The sequence below is a fragment of the Gopherus evgoodei genome, chromosome 5 (assembly GCF_007399415.2).
Source record: "Gopherus evgoodei ecotype Sinaloan lineage chromosome 5, rGopEvg1_v1.p, whole genome shotgun sequence".
Classification (NCBI taxonomy): domain Eukaryota; kingdom Metazoa; phylum Chordata; order Testudines; family Testudinidae; genus Gopherus; species Gopherus evgoodei.
The window spans coordinates 62505683-62531323 of NC_044326.1; the positions used below are offsets into that span (position 1 = coordinate 62505683).

A 25641-nucleotide genomic window follows, 5' to 3' on the forward strand; every position below is an offset into this window, starting at 1 on the left:
AAAGGGGGATACTTCCTAGGGCTTTGTGCTTCATAGTTGTTTTTTTTTTTAAATTAAATATTTAGATTTTCCTTTAATCTGGTACTGTAATAAAAACCTATGTCTAAAGGCAGCCTTGTGATAGGAGTCCAGATCTAGCCCAAGGTCAAGTGTTAGATCCAGGCAGCAGTTCCCAACATTAGAAATCCTGCCACATAGAGAAGTTCCTGTAGTAACTTTTCCCTCACTAGGAGAGAACATCAGGCTCTTGGATTCAGGGCCATAACCAGGGTGGGGCAGACAGACAGGGTGCAAAGCTGTGAGGGTGGAAAAATGGGGCAGAGAAATGAAGGGGAGGGAAGCAGTAGGGGGCACAAATATGCTTGCTCATCCTGGGTGCTAAAATGTCATAGTTACAGCGCTGCTTGGATTGTTACACAGATATTAGCACTATTGCTTGTGCCATACAAATAGGTACGACATGAAATAGGATAACTGTGATCATACCATATACTTAGATTGTAGGCTCTTGGGGGAAGGACTGCCTTTTTGTTCTGTATATGTACAGTGCCTACCTAACACAATGGGGTCTTTGGTCCAGGACAGGGGATTCTAGGTGCTACAGTAATAAAAATAATGATTATAGACTGGCTAGAGTCACTGAAGCTAGAGAAGATACTGTAAATAATGGTTCCTTGTGATATTCAAACACATTTCGCTCATGCTGCTGTTTATCTTCTCAGCTTTCTTTCATTGAGCTGCATGTGGCTCCTACTCACAAAAAATAATTAGCAAAGTTCCGTTAAGTCTTTGTCATAGATGAAAGAACTCTGGAGCTGTTCAGTTACTTACAACTAACTGACAAGTATAGAGCCAATTAATGCCACTTTAACAAAGGAAGAAAATTAGAAATTAGTCTATGCAGAGGAACAAAAAGAAGCTGTCCTCAAATGCACCTTCTGTTCTTTCTCTGCTCTGCAAAGTGTAGTTCTAATAAGAACGAAATTCGAGATGTCATAATATAAATACACTTGAACAGCTGTTGAGGCACAACAGTCAGCTGTTTGGAGTTCAATGGATGGTGAAACCGAAGCCTACACAGATCCAAGGAGCAACATAAAACAAGGGAAAGTAGTAGCTTAACCTGCCCTCTAAAGTGAACTTTATGGAGCTAGATACTCAATTTTACTTGTGACTTCTCCCTTCCCCCTCCGGAATGGCTTTAGAAGAACATATACTGAATTTTTGAAAAAAGAAAGTGCCCAGACTAGTTTTAGTGCTCACTTACTGTGGTAGAAGTTGAATTAACGTCATTCATTTTAAGCCACTAAGCAGCACCGATCTTCTATACTGCTTCTGTTTTGTTTCGTTTTTCCAAATATCAGTGATCCAGTGCTTGCTTCCGCTGTTTACAGTTTGTGCTTTGAAATTCTTTAGATGTCTGTAGACCCTGTTCCTAAAGGGAAGAGTCCTACTCATCAGTGTAAGGCTTTGTGAACAGGAAGGTGCAGTAACAGTGGAAGATAACAAAACTTTCACTTGTTTTCTTCTCCTGTTTATGTTAAATCCAGTATCTGAAATCTGCTTAATCTTACACAGTGATGGGGGAGAAAAAAAATCCATTTTATAACCTTTTCAGATCTCTTGCTTCTTGGGCTAGCACAGGCTGGGACAGTAATAGATGTACTACATTAACATTGTTTTTCAGAGATGAAGAGAAAACAGCGTGGTGCCTTGATTTGCTGAGCACTGACCTATATTTTTTTTATTTATTTTAAATTGATTTAGCTTTGTTTCTAAAGTCCATCTTGGCTAAAATGATAGCTGCAATACAAGTTCTTAAGAGTAAGGAGCGGTGTTGATGTATTTTAAAATATGAGGGATGAAGTGGCCCCATGTTTTTATCTCAAATCCTATTCAGTGAAATATCTCTTATACCAACAAAAGCTTATTTTATAGGGCTTTATCCTACAACCACTTACGTGAATGGTAAAACTCCCATTGACTTGAATGGTGTGTGATCAGAGCCATAGAGACTAAAGGGTGGGAAAGAAGTAAGAATAGCAATAACCTTATTCAGTGAACATTTTAAGATACTGTGTTAAAGAAAATATTAATTTTAAAAATCAGGAGATATTTAAATTAATAATTGAAAGTAAACTCAACTTAAAATTACTGTTTAAAATAACTGTTTAGTAAGTGCCTAGAAGGCTTACACTATTGGTCATCAAATATAAGGAGTCTTAGTTCTTCATTGATTCCGTAGGTCAGGACAGCCATTTCAAATGTTTGGGTGGGTTCATTTTCATATGTAGAAGACTGCTGTCCAGATTGCAAAACTCCAGATAATGCCCCTTGATTAAATTCTCAGCAGAGAGTAAGGACAGAAATGAAGGCTACCCTCTCATCTCATACAGAAGGGTCCCTTATGGCAGAGTAGAACCTGCCAGTACCACTTTAAAATCTGTATCTGGTCTCTCAATAAATAAGGGTTAATATTTTCAATAATGTTTATCTGTCTTCATTTTAATTTTTTTGGAAAATAACATCTATCTTTCTTGTGAAAGATGCATGTTTTAAAATTGTTGGCTTTTTTTGCTCCCTGTCTGAACACATGCATAGCAGTCTGAAATACTTTTGACACATAAAAATGTAATGTTAAAAACAAACCTATGTTTCCTTTAACTCATGGGTAATGTAGGCATATCCAGTAGATAAACAGTCATTATGAAATGTAAGGCATACTTGAAGTTACTGTGGTGTTCCTAATATTTAAATTGTGCAAAAACCTTCTACAGTTATTGGAATGTAAATTCATACGTTTTGTCTTTTAACAGAAGAATATCAGTTCATTATATTAGCCTGCCTGTGTAGTCTGTTTCATTAAATGTTTTGAGAATTTACAGTTCAAAGTTTCAGGATTAGTGAATGATCAATTTTATAATTCCTGTCACAAGTCAAAAATTATGCAGCTGTGTAGGAGATGGTGATAAAATCATGTGTACAAAGTTGGATCTAACATTTAGAGACTAGTCTAACATTTCACGTTTTGCAACTGGCTTTAAGCAGTTGCTATTTCTAGCCAAAGTCCTTCCTTTGACTTCTGCTTACCTAGGTATTTCCATTTGATGATGAACAGACTGGCACTTGATGCAAACACATGACATACTACATCTAAGCCAAAACTACTTGTCTTTTCTCTTGTGCTCTCTCAATGCACATTTCCAGGTTCCCATATGCAAATTCTAGTATGTTCATAGATTTATTGCACTTGTCAGCTATGTCAGTGATTGCTTATGCCACTCACTGGAAAACTTGTCTGAAAATCACACTCTTTTTACCCTCTCCGCATGTAGGGATAGGTTTATTTAATTTTGTTTTTGAGAAACACAAAGTACAGTTAAATGGCTATACAGACACACACTTTATATATTGTGTGCAGTGAAAAACACAGTTTAGGGAGTTAAATATAGTATTTGAGTTTAATACATGCTTAACAAAGAGCGAGGGGGGGAAACTTGAATCATTTCACTGATAAACTTTTATTGAGTGTAGAGTTGTAGCTCACACTTCAATTGTGGGGTGTTGTGATTTATACAAATATAAATTAATTTGTTTGTGAATATTTTCTCTATAGCTTCTTTAATCAAAACTGGCTTTTTTAAATTAAGGCTCTTCTAAAGAGACTGGAAGCAGTGAAACCGACAGTTGGTATGAGGCGTTCTGAACAGCTCATGGACTATCAGCGTCATATGGGTTATCTAAATTCTTCACCATCCACAAGACGAGGAAAGTCTGCTCTAAGCCAGCTTAGCTCTTCAAGTAAGTGGACCTGGTATGGCATTTGTGTGCATTATACTTTATTTTTGCACCCAGAGCCATTTTTCTCCCTTGTGTTAGAATGGAAGAATCTTAGTAGTTTTCTTTAAGAAAAATAAATCATTTTCTTCATATATAAAAATAAATGAACTATGCATTATCTGTATGATTACTCTTTACCATACCTAATTTCTAAGAGTTCATCTTGTTAAACTATTCTACATTAACAAGATTGTCTACAACATACAGTAGAACCTCAGAGTTACGAACACCAGAGTTATGAACTAACCAGTCAACCGCAGACCTCATTTGGAACTGGAAGTATGCAATCAGGCAGCAGCAGAGGGAAAAAAAGGCAAATACAGTACAATGCTTTGTTAAACAAACTTCTAAAAAAAATAAAGGGAAAGCAGCATTTTTCTTCTGCAGAGTGGAGTTTCAAATCTGTATTAAGTCAATGGTCTGTTATAAACTTTTCAAAGAACAACCATAACATTTTGTTCAGTTCTGAATATTTCAGAATGACAAACAACCTCCATTCCGGAGGTTTTTGTAACTCCTGAGGTTCTACACTATTCTTGAATGGTTTGTCCAGACTACTTTTAAACTACTCAAACCATTTTAGGTTTGTTTTTAATTTATTGTGAGGGTCTGCAGCAAACATGGCAATGACATTTGTGACTCTAAGAACCCCTGTATTCATACCCCGCAAATGCTTGTAATAATCTTTGTACAAAATATGGCTTGTTGGAGTATAATTTGAAAATGAATAACTTACTGATCATTAATTCTTTTCTGTGGTATATGTATGGGATGGGTATCAGACATGCCAACTCTCACAAATAAATTGCAAGAGATGTGATTTCTAAGTAAAATTATGCCTGACTCATGATCTCACAATAGAACTCTCAAATGTCAGGGGTGTTTTTTGTTTTGTTTTTTGGGGGTGTCAGCTAGAGCTGGAGAGAAAAAAAAACCCTGACATTTGAGAGTTCTAGCTCAAAATCATGAATCAGCCTTAATAATTTTACATAGAAATTGCTGCCAGCCCGCCGCCTGGGCAGCCGGAGTTTCCACTGTCAGCCCACCCCAGGACTCCTGCAAGGAGAGGTTCTTCTGTCAGACCTGGGTGGCTGAGGCTCCTGCTGTCAGCCAGATGTGTGACCTGAGAGCACGTTAAAGGCTTAGAAACCAAAAGGGAAATAGAGAACCACATTTCATTGGCTTAAAAATCATGAGGATATTTTTTAATCTCATGATTTGGGGGAGGGGGTCTGACACATGATTTTCCAGTGGTGAGGGTTGGCATCACTGCTGGATTTATGATTAAAGTGTGTTTAAATGAGGCAGTTCAGGGGAATTGTAAATAGGTCTGCCCAGGTCTTGAATACAAATGAAGAAGGGTTGACCAGAGACAGTGGGATTGCAATTTACATGTGCAATAAACAACCATCAAAGCTCACAGGTGGTTGGGGGTCAGCATGTCTATTCCAGCTATTCCAGGTTGGTTGTCAGGCAAACACAATGGAGGCACATTTGCATACCAAATAAACAAAGCTAACAAGTGGGGGAAGAGACAGCATAGCTGCACCCCCAGCGAGGAAGAGGAACTTTTATCTGAGCTATGAAAAGAGAGGGGGGCTGAATCTCAAGTGATAAGCAATTGAACTAACTGATTGCATACAATATTACTGTATTATAAAAAGTGTATAGAGCAAGGTCCTTTTCTTGAAAACTAATTACACGTGTGATAAATAGCATTGTGAAAGGTATGTATTAACACTGTGTAAGGAATTATGGGTACTCATTGATATTAAACAGTATAGTCTGCCCAGACAGGAGGAAATGTCAGTTATATTTACTTATCTTATGTAAATTAAGCATGGTGGAATCAGAAACAATGGAAGGTCCATTTTCATTGAAATCATGCAAGGGAGTGGGAAGCCACAGGAAGGGATGAATCGTATGAGGTTATCCTGCCTCTTGAAATTAGTCATTGAATTTGGAAAGATATAAGCAAAGATAGAAGCCATCTTTGGCATCCATCACTAAACAAACACAAGGGAACAGAGTTCCTGTGATCTCAGAAAGATGGGTCCTTCAACCGAAAAGGAGTTGAAGTCTCTGGAAACTGAATATAGGTGAGCAACCTGCTTCGGCAAAGATCTTTTACCTAAGACGACAAGGGAAGCCAGCACCTTGTACTCTTATGGAAAGTTCTGACTGAGGGAAAGTCAGCCATGGGTGGGAAAAAGAATGACTGATGAGACACATGCTTTCTTCAAGATGGTTTACCTTGCCAGATTAAGTTTTAGACTGTTAGAAGTGTGTTTGTTTTATTTTACTTGTAACACTTTCTATCTTCATTCCTTTTACTTGAACTCACTTAATCCTATGTATATTTTGTTAATAAATTTATTTCATTATTACCATAAACCAACATAGTACTGTGTTTTAAAGGAAGGGGTATACTTGGCCCTAGTTACGTTAATAAGATGTGCTATAGTTTTGTCTCTTTACAAGAGCAGCAAACCTTATTATTTCTCTGAGTTGTCCAGGCAAGGGCAATTTGGGGAAATTTGGAATTGGGAGTATGTTGGCGTCGTATTCTTGTTGGTTGTAACTAAGTCTGGTGGAAGCCAGAGTGGGGCTGTAGAGAGGCTGCTGGTGTCAGAGCTGCTGAACTAGGACTGTATAGCACACAGACGCTAAGGGTGTGACCTGCATGCTAGTAGGCTGACTGTGAGCAGCCCAGGTTTGGAGCTACAGCAGTAAAGCATATTGAGGCACCCAGGTTTACAGACCAGGCAGTGACACATCCCCTCATTGGTCTGGATTGGCCCCCAAACCCTAGAACAACCATGACAACAGTTCTTTGGGATAGTATAGGGGGAAAGGAAGCAATAGGGCCTCCTACCTTATCCAAGCATCCAAGACAGGGGTAGGCAACCTATGGCATGAGTGCTGAAGGTGGCAGGCAAGCTGATTTTCAGTGGCACTCTCACTGCCCAGGTCCTGGCCACTAGTCCAGGGGTCTCTGCATTTTAATTTCATTTTAAATGAAGCGTCTTAAACATTTTAAAAACCTTATTTACTTTGCATACAGCAATAGTTTAGTTATATATTATAGACTTATAGAAGGACCTTCTACAAATGTAAAAATGTATTGGTGGCACACAAAACCTTAAATTAGAGTGAATAAATGAAGACTTGGCACACCAATTCTGAAAGGTTGCTAACCCCTGATCCAAGATAATAAGATCATTTGTTAATATATGTTCTCCTTATACTCTCTAATAGGAGGAGCTTCAAGAGCATCTAGTGCATCCAGTACAGTCAGTCATAGGACTGAGAGACCAGTTTCTGATGCATCTAGTGGGGCATTACGGAGACCAAAACCCACTAATGTTCATGCTGCTTGGTTATAAATTGTTTGTACTTTGCCCAGAGTTCTTACCTGATCGCCAGACTTATATTTCTATTGCTTTTGTAGATTATCTCTGTGCAAGAATATTGTCATAGTTGTTTGCTGATTAAAGTGCACTGCTGTGTGGTGTAATTTCTTGTAAATTGGTTTTAAATGGACAATTTCACTTTAATCAGTGTTTCCTGAGAGAGGATGTATTTATAAAAGAGAGAGGTGAAAATTGAAATAGCAAATTATTTGCAAAGCACAAATGAAGTTCACACTTGTGAAGGATGGAAATGCTGCGCTTTGGTTCCAAGATGTAAAAATTTGTTTTTAATTAAATCTTTAATTTGCAATAAACTTTTAAGTATGTGCTTAGTTTGTAAACAGTCCTCATTTTTCATCCTTGTTTGATCTTCAGAACTTCTAGATCATGCAATAATGGTTCAAAGTGTTTTCTTTTTATTACAGTTTGTGGAAATGTTTTTGATAAAAAGTAGATCTATATGTTTTGATTTTCTTATTCATGCAGGAAGAGGGTATATAAACATCTGATTGTTGTGCAGAATAGTGGAGGAAATCTACCTTGTAGCAGCAACAAAGCCATTCTGGTTGCACAGCAGTAGCACATCCTGCATCCTCAACATTTTAGCTCACTCACATGAAAGGAAGTGTCTTGTTCTGCAACTATTGCAGAGCATTCTAGCTGAATAAAGAAGTGGTGTTCATTCTGGGTCAGAGATGATGTGTTTTCCTGACTTACAGACCTACACACAAGGAAAAAAGAACCTGCTGTACTGGGTGGAAATATTTGTTGGATAGGAGAATAAATGTGAAGTGAAATTCTAATGTGAGGTCCAATAAAAACAGAAAATTCAACTATTCCCCAAACTGGGTTAATAGCCTTTACCTTTAGTGATGGCACTACTTGCAGACCTCTGCCCTGGCTCACTGGTGGGAACAGATGGAGCTGTGGGACACAAATTTAGTAGTATAACATTCAAGTTTTGAGAGATACTATCAACCAGGATTAGAAAAGAGGACAAAGTAGAATATATAAGGATAAATCTGAAGTTTTGCATCTTTAACTTAACATTAAAAATATGTTTTATACTAGATCTCTTAAGTGGTTTCAGAACAACCTTAGCACCGGTTTCCAGTTCTATAAAAATCTTACATTTATTATGTAAATAGTAACTGAAGGCAGTATGTGATGTAGTTTATTTCCATATCTAAACTGCAGCAGGCATTTTGGTCACTGGCCGCAGGATTTTCTTTCATAAAGAGCATGAATTATGATCTGCTATCCATAGTTACTACTGTACTTCTGCTTGTTGTCTTGCTTCCCTTATGGCAGAACTATCGGGTGGTCTTTCTATTAAACTTAAATTAAAAAGCTTTGTTAAATAGTATCGAGACCTAGACCTACAAAAGTCAAATCCATTTTCTCCCTCCGTGTTTAGCACAATGGCATAAGTTTTTGAATATTTAATATTGTGATACACTTGGCACACAGAATCATCTAGTTTCTTTGGTCCTCTCTGATAACTTGACAGAATTGTATGAGTTAAAGAAGTTGTACCTCTGAACCTGCTGACTTTTGTGAATTAAATTTTTATATGCTTGACAATGTTTTAACAGTTTTTAACTTTAAACAGTAGTATGGAAAAAAGCTATAATTGAAATTATTCTTTCATTGTTACTGTAATGTGTTCTTTTAATAGTATTGCTGTAATTATTTGTATAACTGTGCTGATTAAAATTATTCACCATTTAAAGTCTTTGTTTTTGAATGAGAGACAGTTAAACTACAATATCAAGGTTACACTAAGCACTTTTGAGTGTTCCTATAGCAATTCTTTTTTCTGAAGAAACTTACAAAATGAGCTTAGTTTTAATCATCCCAGCTGCTTAGATTTAATTTGGTATGGGGAATTTGTCAGTTTTGTATGTCACTCCTTTCGTAAATTGTAAGAAGTAAAATATTTAACATGAATTATATGTATGTTCATCACATTGCATAAGCTTCTTAAAGCATTTTGTTAGTTTATTATCTAGCAACTGTAAAGGACACTGAGAGAAATTGGTTGGCTGTTTATCACAGTTTAGCTAGTGAAACAGGAGTGCAAAAATGCATCAAATGTGAGCTTTGTGATTCTTTCTTTCATTCGTGGATGATTGTTTTTAAAACCAGGTTTATTGGCAGGTCCTGGGTAATAGTCTGTCAGGTAGTTTAAATGTAATTCCCTTTTTATCCTAAAGGGAATTTTTCCTCATGATGGGCACTTAGTAGTACCTCTCCATGTAACTTCCCTTCATTCATTGATGAAGGAAACCATATGTTCTGCTTAGACTTCTCTGAGATTATGGATTTTTTTTTAAACTTGAAATATTCAGCTATGACCCAGACATCTTGTCCTGGATCATTGGTTGAAAATCCTTTTGCCTTTGGATATTTATAGTAATAGTCCCACTTCAAACTTTCACCTCATTTTCAGTGTTCTTTACTAGATAGTCTTTCACTTATCTCCTCAGAAAATCTTCCATTTTCCTTGTAGAAGAAAGCTGTTTTTTCTCTCAAAAGCAGATTCTTTCCCTATTCCTTTTAATAATGTGAGAAACCACTTGCCAAACATTTCCTGTCTTGTTCTCAAAGTATGAATTAAAGGTAAAGTGCCTGAGACATGTGCTTCTCTGTACACTACCATTTTGTTTATATATAGCATAAAGGTGAGTATTCTAATAATTTTAGACTTTTCTGTAGGAGTGTGGAGCATCTGAAACTTGAACTGTATGTACAATGCATTTTTATTCAACAGAAGCAAAGACTTTTTTGTTTGGTACCTATGCAGAACTCTCAGCACCTCCCAAAATTATAAATATGCTGCTTGAAGTCTGAATATTTTCAAGACAGTATCTTCAGTCTTTCCTGTTAATACTCTCCTGTGAAAACTGAAGACCTTCTATCTGACCATTTAGGAAACAAGTATTGCTTATAAACTATAGCATCAGGCAAATTAAAATGTGCAAATACATGAAACCCAGTCTCTGCTTCCAGACTTATTTGAGAATGTCAGAGTCCTCAACTTTCATTTTGCATAAAATGTCCTCATTTCTAGTTTGAAGCTTGAAAATGACCAGTGTAACCAAACCAGAGATGGTTCTGAGTCTGCAGCCAGTCTCTGGCAGAGGAGGAAGGGAAGCCCCTTTGTTGACACCAGCCAGAGTCTACGCGTCTTCATTGCTCTGGACATAAGATGAGGGGTAGGGGGACTGGTGGTCAAGGGGTGTTTGGATGATCAAGTGGGTGCTGCAGGAGTGGCTCACTCTTAGTGGGGTGCAGATATCCCTCTGTTCTGTTTCTCCCCACTGGCTTTTTAGGTCTAGAGGCAAGATTTGAGGAAAGTGGTGGTGGTCTAAGCATCACCCACTTGGGGGATTAGCATGAGATAGCAGAATCTACAAGGTGTAACCTGCAGTAGAGTTATGCCAATAGTGATGTGCAGGTCCAGTTTTTCCCCAATATTGGCCTGTAGGAACCAGACTAAAAGTTAAGTTTGAAAAACTAAAGTGCAGTTCTGAAATGAGTTAATGCCCAGAGGTCCTAATTAAAAATAAATCTCATGAAAGGATAGAGACTTTGTTTTGAAATCAAGGGAGATTCTTCAGAAACTAGAACAAAAATGAGCATCAGTTCTATTTTTCTACTGAAAAATAGCACAATCTGTTGAATATGTAGGGCACAATTAAGAATACACCAAGCCTTGAGTGTATTAGTTGTAAGAGCATGGTGAGCATTTTCAAGCAAGCATCACAGAAGCAGCTGATAGCACTTGCTGCCTACAGATTTTGTGTTCATTATAAATTTAAAAGATTACTAACTCCTTCAGAGTGACCAAAACCTGTAGGGGATTAGTCATATAAAATCCACCAAATGGCCAAAAGTTTGAACATTAAATGTTAAAGGGTAACCCTTAACCAACAGTTCAGAAATTTTTCATGAGTAAATATACAGGCCAGTTCAGTACAGATACAGTTGGCGAATCTGACTGAAAAAGGGAGGAAAAGCATTTCTCATTAGGGTTCATGGAGGCATAAGAGTAAGGTGACTTACTCAAGGTCACACAATCGAGAGCTACTGTACTTTGCAGTTTACATTTAGGAGGGAAATGCCCAGGTTCCCAAGATTAATTAGCTCTAATACCAAACAAACCTACCTAAAATCCACTGCATTCATACACACCTGTTATTACAAAAAGGTATCAATGTTACATAGCTTTGTAGCATAGCAAGTTCTAGTAGACACTTTTGCATTTAAATTTCACACAAAGGTGCATTGAACATTGTATTCAGTGTCCCAATTTTAAGATGTGAAAAAGTACAAATCAGGTATGCCAGTCTTTTTGCCTCACTTGGCAATTAAAAAAAGCCCTCTGCTGGAAAGTCTAATCCTGATCTTGCTAGGTGGCTATATCAGACCATGCATTTGGATCACTAAAATATGCACAAAGTGCACAGTCTTAAGTTATTAATCCTTGCCCAGACACTTATTTTGAAATGCAGAACACAGCTTATTCTCACTGAGCATTATCTATATACCATTTCAACACATACAAGTTCTAAGGTTCTTAATGATAACTCAGAATGCCAGACTTCTAACACCACCACTTCCATCTCACCTCCCCTGCAAAAGTGTTACAAATTAGTTGAATAATCCTGAGAGAATTGCATTTCAGGGTAAATTAAACTACTGAAACTAGTGACTTAAATTGTCACTATTACCAGTAAGGTGTTTTAGGGTTAAAGTCATACCAATGCTTCATTCTAAAACAGGTTTTTTTACATTATTAATGTGTGTGGACATTACTATCTGAAGTGTACTTGTGTACTAAAATACAGAGTACATATCCTGTACATGCAGAACACTTATTGCAAGCATGGATCATTTAAAAAATGGAGCAATATTGAAACAGGAGAAAAAGTAACTGAATATGATTAGTACACTAATTTATTTTTTTTGTTTTGGTTCAATTGAACATTAAGTATAATCCAGACAACTAATACTTTTGCTTTTTGTAAAGATTTGTATGGCACTTAAACTTTGAAAGACTGAAATACTCTGTTCGTTGGAATATTAGGAGGAATTTAGGACCTCATTTACCTTAAGGGAGGGCTTATTCAGGGAGACAGCAGTGGCTGAGAACTTATTTCCTGGTGCTTACAGATAGTATCCAAGTTCATCTGTAAACATGTTTTTTTCACTTTAATATCAGATTTTTAAGTCCAGCCCCATAGGAGAAGTATGCTCTTCATCCATGTGTTTTGAATGCACTGATGCTGTAGGGTAGCTATGGAGACATTCACTTTAATACAAATAAGTACTTGATCTTGACTTATTTTAAAATCTAATGTGAACTCTTTTAATAGCTAGCATGTAAGCCACCAAATCATCAAGCAATGCACTCATCATAGGAATAAGTATTAGTGATATTGTGCAGATATTTAATATATACACAGGTTCCAATATAAGTATCTGAGGACTTTTCATTCAAAATTTAACTATGATCCAATGGACAACCATTAAAACAATTATGCATCCTTCTCTGAACTGGATTTTCCCCATGACAGCCATCTTCATGTCCCCAGGAAATATTTTGTTGTCCATTAAAGCACAAGTAGTATATTACACAACTGAAGAGAATAGTTTTATTTACTTTAGACAAATTTCTTGATCTCATCATACAATACTAATACAAAAGCACCACCCATGCCTCTCAACACATTGGACCAGGCGCCTTTGAAGAAAGCTTTGGCTCCTTCATCTTTAGCTATCTTCTTCCAACAATCAATTGTGCCCTTGTACATAATATCAGCTGTGGAGACAAGAAGGTACATATGAGAAACTCTTGAATCATACAGGCAGTTCAATTAATCAGAAGTGCGCTCCCTAGAGGATTTTTAGTTAATACAAATATATTTACAACAAAAGCACACAGCTCTAGCAAAGTCCTTCACAGCCATCTGAAAGACCAATCAAATATAGTGAGGACCAATTTATTCCAATGTTATTTTAGTAGAAAAGGCCATAGATTTTCTGTAGACTATATAATGCCTTAAATTTCAGCCATGTCCTGCTGGGGAAGATACTCTGCTGGTAGGCCACTGCAGGTGAAGGCTTGTGCTTACCTCCCTTTCGGCCAGACTGCATCATCATCCTACGTCGGACAGTGTCAAAAGGGTAGGATACCAGCCCTGCTACAGCAGTGACTGACTGGGCAATCATCCAACTCACTACGATGTGCACATTCTTGGGATCAGGCATCATACCTGTCAAGAGTAAATCAACAATGTCAGTACACGGGTGGAGAGAGGGAGAGAGAATTATTCCTACCCCAGACTCCATTCATTCACAGAGCCTGATCAATGGTAAGTCGAGAGGACTTTTCCCCACAGCCAATTCCTTCGGCCACATCTTGCTCAGCATCATCCAGTCTTCACTCAGTCCAGCCATTTAAAAGTCAATCAAGAGTTAGCTTTTAGACCATTTAACCTTGACCTTAACAGTAGCAGTATGAGGATTTAAACTTCTTATAACCTAATTCAATAACAAAACACACACAAAAATGACCATGCTGGAAAGAGAGTGAAGTTACAAACTTAGTTTTAGGAGGCTCTGAGTTTGCTCTGAGCCTGACGTGAGGGAATCAACCAAAACGGACAGGACGGAATTTCCAAAGTGTGCTGTAATATTTATAATCTATTATATAAATTTAAACAAAGCTACAGTTTAACTAAGACCTGAAAGCCAATGCCCAAGACAGGGTGCACTGGGGCAGGCCATCCTTATATTTGTTGGATTATCACTCAGGAATCACAGCTCCCTCCTCCTCCACTTACCCTTGGCTGTGTCATAGACCCCAAAATAGGCTGCTCTGTAGATAATGATGCCCTGGACTGACACATTGAATCCTTGGTAGAGCCCTCTGAGGCCATCAGATTTGAAGATCTTGGCAATGCAGTTGCCTAGCCCTGTGAACTGCCTCTCACTCAGCCCTTTACCCACATCGGCAGCCAGCCTGGTTCTGGCAAAATCCAGAGGGTAAACGAAGCAGAGGGAGGTGGCTCCCGCAGCACCTCCAGAGGCCAAGTTCCCTGCGAAGTAGCGCCAAAACTGCTTGTGCCTGTCTACTCCTCCCAAGAAGATCTGCTTGTACTTGTCCTTAAAGGCAAAGTTGAGGGCCTGGGTGGGGAAGTAACGGATGACATTGGCCAGGTTGCCTCTCCAGAAGGAAATGATGCCCTGTTCCTTGGGGATCCTCACCACGCAGTCTATGATCCCCTTGTACTGCTTCTCAGCTGTGATCTGTTGACTGGCATGCTGGACCTGTTAAGTGAGAGAAAACAGCACAGAGACGAGATTGCAACAGTTACTTTGGACAATGTATCAAACAAACCCCAGTTTGTCAAAGTGAAGAAACGGAATAAAATAAGACAGTAAATATCATAATGTGACTATATAAACCCCTGGTACACCAACACCTTTAATACCACATGCAGTTCTGGGTGGACCATCTCAAAAAAAAGGTAAGATTAGAATTGCAAAAGGTACAGTGAAGTGCAACAAAAATTATTTGGGGTCTGGAACAGCTTCCATATGAGGAGAAATTAAAGAGACTGAGACTGTTCAGCTTGGCAAAGGGGGGATATGGTAAAGGTCTATAAAGTCATGAATGGCATGGAGAAAGCAAACAGGGAAGTGTTATTTACCCCTTTGCATAACACCAGTACCGGGGGTCACCTAGTAAATTGACTGGGCAGCAGGTTTTTTTAAAAAAAGCATAACAAAGAACTTCTTTACACAAGACAGCTACCTGTGGAACTCTTGGCCTTCACAACACCTCTGTAGCAACAAGTATAACTAGGTTCAAAATAGAACTAGTTAAGTTCATGGAGGATATGTCCATCAAGGATTATTAGCCAGGATGTTTAGGGACCTAACTCCATGCTCTGGGTGTCCCTAGGCCTCTGACTGCCAGAAGCTAGGACTAGACAACGGGATGGATCACTCAATTTCCCTGTTCTGTTTATTCCCTCTCAGGCATCTGGCATCAGCCACTGTAGGAAGACAGGATACTGGGCTAACTGGACCATTGGTCTGATCCAGTATGGCCATTCTTATGTTCTTAGAAAAATCTGCTTCTCATCACCAGATCTATCATCTTTCATTTACTCTAGAAGATTACATGGAGCCTCTTTTTTTTTTAATAACCTTACTATTCAACATAATAACCTGTGCCCATTTTATGCAAGCTTAACCCAGTTTCTTTAGGACCATTGCATTATTAGGTCAAAAGGAAACTGCCTACAGGAGGAGACACCTGCTGGGCATTTGCAGGAGGATCCTGAAACTTTAACAGAAAGACATCTTCCAGAAAGCTTATCCAATTGCACAGAAGCGTGTTCATCTCATACAAGTGTACAGCCTTGCTTTAGAGTTTCACATTTCCACTTTACTTAGCAAGTCAGATAGTAAGTGCACTCTTAGCATATTTGGGTCCCCAGTCTTATCGTCCGGCCAACAAGCCCCTGAAAAAACGATGTTGACCATTGAAGCTCAAATTTGTAACGAAAGAGGTGCCGGAGCTCAAGCAAATTTTTTTTAAAACAAACACTTTCATAACGGAGGGGGCAAGCCCAGAGCTGCTGGGGCTATGAACTTCCAAGCCCTGGCACAAATTAAGCACTGATTTGAGGCCATTTCCCGCACAGTGCCTAGCGTCCCGGTGTATCCTAGCTATAAACAGAGCCAAGGGAAAGAAGCGGTGCTGCTCTTGCGTAACCAGAGCTCCCGAAGCCAGTTGCCATATTTAGGCACTTCAAGCTTCTGCCCATATGACACTAGGATTCCTGCACCGCTTCCAAGTCAAACTTCACACTCCTACCCCCCAGGGAAGGAAGACTCCTTGCAGGCGCCCAGGGCAATACACAGCAGTCTTTTGTAGATTACCACTCAGTGCACCGAACCTCATCGTGACACCCCCCCGCTACCCCGGGGCCCTTTACATTTACTCTCTAGACAATCACGACCCGAGACTGATAAGAGGCAACCTGTTGCTAAATTTCCACTCTCACATTCGCTAGCAGCGTTTAGAGTTACATGGTGCCTTTAAAGCAAAGAGAGCCAAGAACGCCAGCGACAAGCAAAGTCAATCGGCCGTTTGCTCTACCAAAGTCCACAGCCAGGGGCTTGAAGGAAATCGTCCAGCTCCTTACCTGCAGCAGCAACTTAACTCTTTCTATGGGAGCGACAGCTGTCTTGGAAATAGCGGCAGCGACTCCGCCAGCCAGGAAATCCTTAAGGAAGCTGATCGCTTGGTTACTCATGTTGGAACTCGCTCAGACAAACCCCAAAGAGCCCCCTTGCAAAAGCAGATGCTACCGCGCACCTCCCCACCCAGCTGCCCCCAGCCAGCCTTTTGCACCGCGCTCCAAACGAAGAAACGCGTCTCTCCCACTTATATCCCCTCTGCTTCTCGCGATAAGAGGAGGGTCCCCCCCGGGGCACACACATTGGCTGGGAACCCCCCAGTCATCAGAGGGCACAGGGGCAAAGCCGCCATGCTGTCCCAGAGAGGCCGCCGGGGCGGGACGGCTGCCCCGTGCTAGGGACGTTTAAAGGGCAAATTAAAGTTATCTGCTCCCTGCTGGAGAACGCTATGTCAGAGCATGTGCCTGCTGTATTAATAGCACCGCAGAGACGCAGGATGGGACTGGGGGGGCTGCAAAAATACTTCGGAGGGTGTTAACCATTTGCGTTCACATCCAGTGCTGCCCACGGAGAATAACGGCCAGATCAAGGGAAATTTGGGAGTCCGATAAAAGCTTATCATAAACCAGCACATGTATTTTAACGGCTGTTATTGTCTGTATTGAGACACACATACACAGTGCATCTGTTTTACAGAGACGTGGTGCCTACTCATGCACACCAGCAGTGCAGCCTGGTTAATTGGGTTCTATGGATATTTTGTAAGATAGGATAAAGAAACTGATATAAATATAATAGTGACCCTCAGTGACTTGCTGAGACATGAGTTGCAGAATTTGGATTAGAGCCTTTTATGTGGAGGACAAAAAGTGTCTTAAGACTTAACACATTGCTTAAAGTCCTAAAAGTCTGACATAGTTTCAAATGCTAATGTGTTATCCCTCATCCTAGATTTCCTGAAGAGAAGAGAAAAGAAAACTTTTCCTGCTAGTGTCCTCACTGTACCCTTAAGGACAGATGACCCTGCATGAGACAGGAACATAACTGGCAGAGTGGGCTAAGTAGGGTCACTTACGTGGAAGGGAAGAGTGAGGAGGGCTCTAGGGAGCATGTGCCCTGGGAAATTCACGTGCATGACCCAAACCAAATGTGAAACAGCAGAACAATTTGTGCACTCAGTACCTGATTCTTAACTAATTTCTCTGTGCCTCACTGTCCCCTCTTTTACATCTAGAAAATGTGGATAATACTTTTGCCCATCCTGTGTGTGACTTGTCTATTTAGACTCCAATCTGAAAAGGCTTACACACTGAAATCAATGGGACTACTTGTTCTTGTAAAGTTAAGCAGTTGTGTTTTCAGAATGGGAGCCTTAGATAGTGATAAGCACTGCAGGGCTTGTAGAGTACCAGTGCAATGGCATATGAGTTTCAGTTGGGATTTGCAGATGCTCATGCAATACAAATAATAATTAATAGAACTGAATTTCACCTTAACTTGGCAGCTAAAAGACTGACCTTCCCTACACAGTGATATTCTCTTAATGCAAATCAAATTCCTCTTCTCAGTGAAACACTGCTCTGGATTAGCGAGCCCCTGTGGCTGATCCCCTCCCTCTAGCCCCAGCTACTTTAAGAATGTTTCCCTAGCCAAGGTAATAAGAGTTTAAGGTCAGAAGGGACCACCAGATCATCTAGTCTGACCTCCTGCATATCACAGGCCACCAACCACACCACCTGCCAGTATACTAAACTCAATACTGGAATTGGACCAAAATATTACAGCCCACAGGAAACCACACTAGCCACAGGCAGAAAATAGAAGGAACGGAGGTGCATCAAGGCCCCAGCAATAGCAGGGAAATGATTAAGTGACATATACCCAGATAATCCTGGCAATTTACCTACCCTCACAACTGCAGAGCAAAGTGGGAAAACTCCAAGGTCACTACCACTCTGACCTGGGGAAAAACGCCTTCCTTACCCCATGTATGGTGATCAGTTAGACCCCAAGCACCTGAGACAGAATGTTCAGTGCCATCTCAGAGCCCAGGCCCACCCTGCCTAATGTCTCATCTCCAGCTGCTTCAGACAAAGGAGATTAAAAGAAAAACCCAGAATACTTTGGGGAAGGGGGGAAATCCCTTCCTATTCCCTGCAGGTGCACCTCTGGAGGGTGAGGAGCCCCGGTGGGCCAGCCTCTACTCCACCCTGGTCCCAAGGCCCACTGGGGATATCAGTTGGCGGCTCCTCCATGGGGCCGTGAGCACGGGCGTGTACTTGGCGCGGTTTACCCCTGTCCCGGACACCTGCCCCTTCTGCGGCGTGAGGGAGACCCTGGCGCATGTTTACTTAGAGTGCGCCAGGTTGCAGCCCCTACACCGGCTCCTCACAGCCATCCTCTTACATTTCTGGTTACACTTTTCCCCTCACCTCCTTTTGTATGCACTCCCTATCCGTAGCCCCACGAAGTCCCGGGACCTCCTGGTCAACCTCCTCCTCACCCTGGCGAAAAAGGCCATCCACGCGACCAGGGAGGGGAGGTTGGCCGATGGAGACTCCGGTGACTGTGGGGCTTGCTTCCGCTCCATGGTCCGATCACGCATCCGGGTGGAGTTCCTCTGGGCGGCGTCCACTGGCTCCCTTGACGCCTTCGAGGAGCAGTAGGCACTGTCCGGGGTTCTCTGCTCGGTGTCCCCGTTAGGTTCCCTCCTTCTGACCCTTTGACCTCACTCCTGTCCCTGTTCTTTTATTAGTTGTCCCCCGCACTCAGTGGGTTCCGTGGCCCTGTGGTTCCTCCCCTTAGGCTGGGGGAGGATCCTTTAGCAGTGGGTGGGCTTTGCCCGCCCACTTCCCAGACACCCAATAGGTTTTCAATGCTGGTATTTTAACCTTCATTTTTTCTTGCTCTGGTACCTCAGTCATCATTAACTTCCCTTTTAACACCAAAGAACTTGCTGAGGTGTGGAATTAAACTAAAATGTTTTGGAACTTAACAGTAAGAGCTGAGGTCCTGCTGACTTTTTCCAGGCAGTATAATGGCCTAGATCCAGAAAGCTACCTAGGTGCCTAAACCCCAGATCAACAAACCCCTGCTTAACTACTGCGTAACTCTGTAGGTACCTAAGCTCACCTGCTGCTTAAGTTTTCACTGTAAAAACTCCCTATGTTTCTGCTTATGAGCATGCACATCACTGTCTCACTCTAGGCAAGAGGTTCTCAAACTGATGTCCATAGACCACCAGTGGTCCATGAGCTCTAGGTATACAGATAGTTCCCTTTAAGGTGTGCACCTGGGTGGACACACACAAGTGAATGAAGGGCCACCCGTTTAATTAATAGAGCCTTGCAGGCGTGCCTCCATTAATTAGCTGCCTGGACAAGATGCACATATAAGGTGAGGTGGTGGGCTTAGGGGAAGGGGTGGGGGTGAAAGGAGAGGGAATTTGGGTTGCAGTGGCCAGAGAAAGAAGAGACTTTCCCCAGCTCCAGGACTGTGGCTGCTTAGGAGACCTCCTTCCCAGCCACAGCTTGGGGGCTGCTGTGGGGGGAAAGACCCACTTCCTTCCCAGCCCCAGCTTGGGGGCTGCTATGGTGAGGGATAGAGTGTACATTCATCACATTAGAGAGTTAAAACTACTGAAATGAAAATATGAGTTGTGTGCTTTTATTTGTAGAACAAAAAACTTAATTATTAATTTCCAGATCACTTTGAATTTTAATTCAACCTGCCCAAAGCACTTGCAATCCCTCCTAACTTTGTACCATGTGCAAACTATATAATTGTACTCTCTCTGCCATTATCTAAACCATTGATGAAGATATTGAACAGAACTGGACCTAAAACTGATCCCTGTGGGATCACACTTGATATGCCCTTCCAGCTTGACTGTGAACAAATGATTGCTTAATTATTTGTTCCATTATTTTTTTGGGTACAGAAGTTAAGCTGACTGGTCTGTAATTTCTTGGATTGTCTTATTTCCCTTTATAGATTAGAATGATATTTGTTATTTTCCAGTCCTCTGGAATCTCACCTGTCTTCCATGATTTTTACTGTGTAAAAGTGCTAACTTAAAAGCAAGGGCCATTATGTTCGACAATGGAAATTCACTAGCCCATGTGTGTGAAGACACAGATTAGATTGTCTTCTGTGAGCAGAAACTATAAATACTGATTCAAAGGAATAATCCTTATCTCTGACTTTAGAGTCTTACAGAGAAAATACCAAATGCAAAGTGGATATCCCTAGAAACATCTGGGTTCCCTGAAAAGACTTTTGGGAAACTAGCAGTGTATTAGATCAACTTCTATCATTTTGGACTTACAAACTTTGACTCACTTGTTCTTATATTTTACCTGCTTTAAATTCTCAGTAACTCTCACTCCTTTCTCTTAGATAATAAACCTATAGTTAATTTACTATAGAATTGGCTGTCAGCATTGTCTTTGGTGGGAGATCTAAAGTACCAACTGATCTGTGGTAAGTGACTTATCCTTTGGGATTAGGAGTAACCTGCTTTGGTGTGATTTTTGGCTTATGTGACTATTATCGCTAAATCCCATTTGTCTGGGTGGCAGAATAGGCTGGAGTACCTAAGGGGACTGTTTGTGACTCCATGGTAAGACTGGCATAGTGATCTAGGAGTACACAATTGTTACTGGCTTGGTGAAATCTAATTATAGAATATATCACTGGTTTGGAGTGTCTGCCCTGTTTTCTGAGAGTCTGACATGAGATTGGAATTCAGTTGTGAGATGTTCTAGATAGCATGGTAACAGGATTTTTATATAATTGTTAATGTACAATTTCCACTTTAAAAATTTTACTGCAGTTTTCTCAACATGGGAAAACTAGGGACTGACATAATGGATCAAGCCATTGGTCCATTTATTCTAGTCTTCTATCTCAGACACTGTCCCCCACCACATGCTTCAGAAGAAGGTGTAAAACCAACAAAAACCCTGAAAAGAGTAATTATGAAATAATCTGCCCACAGGGAAAGCTTCAGCCTAGAGTTTATATCTATTTCAACATCTTAAAAAAATCTGGACTTTTTTTTCTCATCGGAGACCCTGGTCTTGGCAACACTTATGTACACCTCTACCTCGATATAACACTGTCCTTGGGAGCCAAAAAATCTTACCATGTTATAGGTGAAACCATGTTATATTGAACTTGCTTTGATCCACCGGAGTGCACAGCCCCCCACCCTGCACCCGTAACACTGCTTTACTGTGTTATATCCGAATTCGTGCTATATCAGTTGGTAGCGGGGGGGATGTTGTTATATTGAGGTAGCGGGGGGGATGTGTGTGTGTGTGACTTTATGCACGTGAGTTGCTGTAACAGGCTTTATGTGGGGTCCAACAGGCCTAGTGGGGAGGCCACAGCTCAACAGCCTCTCAGAGTCTTGGGAAGGATTTGCTGAACACCCTGAGGGCTTGGTGGCCAAGTTACAGTCCATGATTTTTCCCCATTCTTTCAGCTGGCCAGAGGAGGAGGGAAGTCTAGGGTGGGGGATTCCCCCAGCCTAGGGGGTAAAGAGGTGAGGAGAATCTCGGACTCCTTTTAGTTGATACAATAGACTAGCCTCCCCTGTTCTCTCTTCAGTTTGGGGCATGGTCCCAGTACTCTGCTTCTGTTGGAGCAGAGGGTTGCTCACACAGTTTTAACAATTCAGATCCTCAGCTGATGTGGTGTGATTTTTGGTTTATCTGAATGATATTTTGTAGCAATTAGATCAACAGGCTCACTGTGAATTATGTATTTCTTTTTATCGATTCTAAATTTGCTCCCATTCCCTCTAATTGAATCAATTGTTATTTATTATGGCTTATTTAACATTTATACTGTGGTATCCCTAAAGACCACAACTGGCTTGGACCCCAGGGTGCTAAGTGCTATACAAACACGTACTAAATGACAGTCTGTGCCCCCAGAGTTTACAATCTAAAAGACAAGACACAACCCTTTTGTTTTTGTATTATGAAAAAGAGACGTGCCCTGATACACTTTTAAACCTCCAAACTGGTACATATATATAGTTTGATCTTTACATTTCATCTTAGGAAATCTTTGAAAACTATTGAGTTTGTTTTAAGAGAAGTAACAAATAACCATTCAGTGCTGTCAATCCAGTACCTTGTATGAGCATGAAAAGTTAAATAAGCCACACAGTTTATACAGTCATAACAAAAAGCAATTACCACATACAGGTTAACCCTCCTCATACCCCAGTTAGGCACATTTTGTTTAATCTGAAACTCTGATTATCCAAATATTTTGGATGTTCTTGAATCATTCAGACAGTCGAAGATTACCAACTGACATTTTCAGGCACAGAGACCCATATGCAATTCTCAATGCAGGACTGGGGCCAGAAGCCCAGATCCACAAGGGGATTTAGATTCCTAAACCCCAAATTTAGGCACTTAAATCCCAGATTTAGTTGCTACTGTGATCCACAATACCAGTGTGCATCTGCTGCCTGCCCCTGTACTCACCTAAATTCACTCAGTGCCTAAATTATCTCTACAAATGTCCCTTAGTTGTCTACATTTATGTCTTGCTGTAGGTGTCCAGATGTCTATCTCATACCTAATCCCAATGGTATTCTCAAACCAGGTGAAGATTGGGGACAATAGGCCGGAGGACACTTATCAGGTAGGGGTCCTCAGAGCACAGCTACCAGATTTAGGCCCATTCAAAATCCAGCATCAGAAGACATTGCCTCTCCTATAACGTTTAACCCTATGGTTAGAGCACTCACCACTGTGCTGGAAATCTGAGTCCAAGTCTCCTCTCTACCAGATAGAGCAAAAGGAGTTGAAAAGGGATCTCCCTATGAGATATTCCAGTGTGGGTCTCCCTCAATCTCTCCTGTTGAAACTGTTCCTCTTTGGATTCAATAAATTAGAGGGACTAACCACCAGTGTAGAATCATGTCCACTCTCTCCCTCTGGCTCAGTGACTATTTAAGTTTTTATGCACAATGGAACAGCTTTAGCTGGAGAGACTGAAAGATACTCGTACCAGAATATCCCATAGCCCAGTGGTTCGCACATGCTCTTGAGAGTGTGAGACTCTTCTTAAAATAATTTCTTCCATTCAGGTAGGGGAATTGAACCTGGGTCTCCCACATCCTGGGTGAATGAGCCAACCACTGGCTAAAAGTCATAAGGGAGGTACTACCTTCTCTGCTATTTCTTGCAAAAACAGTTTAGGGACCTTAGTTCAGGGGAGGGGTTCCGAGGTCTGGAGAGCTAATGGAGATAGGCTAGCACCTCCCTGCAACCCAGACTTGGGTGCCTAACTCTGTAGGAGGGGTGGGTTTAGGATACATTCATCTAGTTGGCATCTCCCATTGGCAAATTTAGTTGGCTACCCACTAGCATGCTGTGTTTTATGGATCCCATTCTCAGGCCCCCATGCACTGTATAGGGAGATTAGGTGCTTAATTCAGGGTTTTTGGATCCCAGTGACTTTCAAAGTGTTTAAAAATTAGGTGTGCAGGCTAAATCCCTCTATGGATCTAGACCATCGATTTTAATTTCATATTCCCTTAGTGTACATCATTAATTTCGATTCTGAATCCCCACATAATATGATCAGAGGGTCTTTCCCCAGGCATCTATGAAGATGATTAAGACCCTGGTTTTCTGATGTCCACCTCATAAATTATCCATGCCTTTGTCACCTCAGGACTGGATTACTGTAATATGCTTTACATAAGGTTATCCTTGTAGATCACTTAAGTTGCATCTGGTGCCAAATGCAGATGGCTGCTTATTTACTTGATGGTGTTGGCTATGGAACACATTATACCAGGTCTATAAAATCTGCATTGACTTTCTGTTCACTTCTGGATGCATTTAAAGACGTTGACCTGATATTCATCTCTGTAAAGTCCTATGGTTTGTCCTGTCCATCTAATAAACAGTCCCTCTTTCTCCAATAGCTGACAGCTAGGGCATTTTTCCAGTCCCTGGGTTTGAAGATATGGGAGCTGGACACACTCAGCTGAAGTGCCTCAGCTTTGTCTCCTTGTTGGCCAGAGTGAGTCCAAGTTTATTGACCTTCATGATGCAGTGTAAAGTAGATCTATTTACTCAGGCTTTAGTCCCGGATTTGTAGACAGCTGCATCCTGGGGATGGGAGTCCGCTTGATATCTGTGGCTCAAGTCTATATTTTATTTTAATTTCCCTACATGTGCCAAGGTACTGGCTGCCTGTTACAAAGGGGAACCCCACATATGCTCACAAGTCCATGCTCCGTGCAGTATGCAAGAATCCGTTTCTTGATGGTAACGCTCCTCCGGTAGCTGTGTAGGCAGTAGAGTCCAGTGGTTAAGCTGGGGAGGTGGGAGGTTCCCTTCCTCCCATGGCTTCTGTGGCGGGGCTGGGAATGCAGCCGGACCTCTCAGTGATGCGTCTGGCTCTCACTCTGGCAGAAATGTTGTTGAAAAGGGATCCAGGCGTTTTCTGTTGCCTGGAGCAACCTCCTCTTGTTCCAGAAGAGAAACACCAGTAGCTCCAAACAGTCTGGGGCTGCTGGGGGAAAGGCCAGGGCGAGCACGGGGCACTGGCAGGGCTGCTTTGGCTCAGCAGCACGCCAGGCTCTCAGCACGGGGCCAGGAATTTACTAATCCGGGTACGGGGAGGCTGGAAACTTCCCCCAAGCAGCCTTTTAAAAGAGGGGGCGGGGAGGGCACGTTGGGCTCCCCTCCCCGCACCCAGCGAGGTACAGCCCCCTGGTGCTCTGTGTTGGGGCTTTAACTCCTGGCGCCGGATCGGCCTTCTCTTGCCTCCTTTCGGCCAGGATGGCTGCCCGCGGCGAGGTGCCCTCCAGCCGCCCGCAGCCGGCTCCCAGCACCGCTTCGCCCCGGCTGCCGCCTGTGATCCAGCACCCGCTCTCCCGGCTGGGCGACCGGGTACGCGCCTTGCGGACAGCAGCCTGCAGGGGGCAGCGGCGGCACCCGGGCCCCGCCGCAGCAGCCCCCTGAGCCGGAGCTGCCCCGGTTCCGCGGTGCTCGCTCCCTCCCGTCCCCACGGCAGCCGCAGGAGAACCCCGCCCGCGCGTACCCGGGCAAGCCCAAGCTCCCGCTGTTCGGTAAGTGCTGGAAGGGTGGGGCCCGCGCGGGGTAGAATGACGTGGGGTGGGGGC

At 41.7% G+C, this 25641-nt stretch overlaps 3 protein-coding genes across 6 annotated transcripts in view; 2 read left to right on the forward strand and 1 right to left on the reverse strand.

Moving 5' to 3' along the window:
- Positions 1 to 8981, forward strand: part of CFAP97 (cilia and flagella associated protein 97) — a 51886-nt gene extending 42905 nt beyond the window's left edge. For all 4 annotated transcript variants that reach the window (XM_030564038.1, XM_030564039.1, XM_030564037.1 and 1 more), the window contains exons 5-6: positions 3651 to 3801; positions 7099 to 8981. In XM_030564038.1, the coding sequence (XP_030419898.1) occupies positions 3651 to 3801; positions 7099 to 7226 (279 nt within the window). In that variant the 3' untranslated portion in view covers positions 7227 to 8981. The remainder of the gene's footprint in view (positions 1 to 3650; positions 3802 to 7098) is intronic.
- A 3707-nt stretch (positions 8982 to 12688) lies between these two features.
- On the reverse strand, positions 12689 to 16697 carry SLC25A4 (solute carrier family 25 member 4). The gene is made up of 4 exons (XM_030564939.1): positions 16481 to 16697; positions 14105 to 14591; positions 13394 to 13534; positions 12689 to 13080 (listed from the first exon to the last, which is right to left on the reverse strand). The coding sequence occupies exons 1-4, from the start codon at positions 16589 to 16591 to the stop codon at positions 12923 to 12925; spliced, it is 897 nt and encodes a 298-aa protein (XP_030420799.1). The 5' UTR covers positions 16592 to 16697; the 3' UTR covers positions 12689 to 12922.
- Positions 16698 to 25488: 8791 nt separating this feature from the next.
- The window catches only part of LOC115652582 (EF-hand calcium-binding domain-containing protein 6-like), a 105732-nt gene continuing 105579 nt past the window's right edge, over positions 25489 to 25641 (forward strand). The window contains exon 1 of the mRNA XM_030564820.1: positions 25489 to 25587. The gene's annotated coding sequence lies outside the window, so the exon portion shown is untranslated. The remainder of the gene's footprint in view (positions 25588 to 25641) is intronic.

Bases quoted from the DNA above. Each gene is read 5' to 3' on its own strand.
- SLC25A4 (XM_030564939.1), bottom strand. From the start codon at position 16,591: ATGAGTAACCAAGCGATCAGCTTCCTTAAGGATTTCCTGGCTGGCGGA. The intron at 14,592-16,480 runs GTAAGGAGCTGG...CTCACTTAACAG, and splicing joins GAGTTAAGTTGCTGCTGCAG to GTCCAGCATGCCAGTCAACA. The intron at 13,535-14,104 runs GTAAGTGGAGGA...TACTCTTGACAG, and splicing joins GGTCTATGACACAGCCAAGG to GTATGATGCCTGATCCCAAG.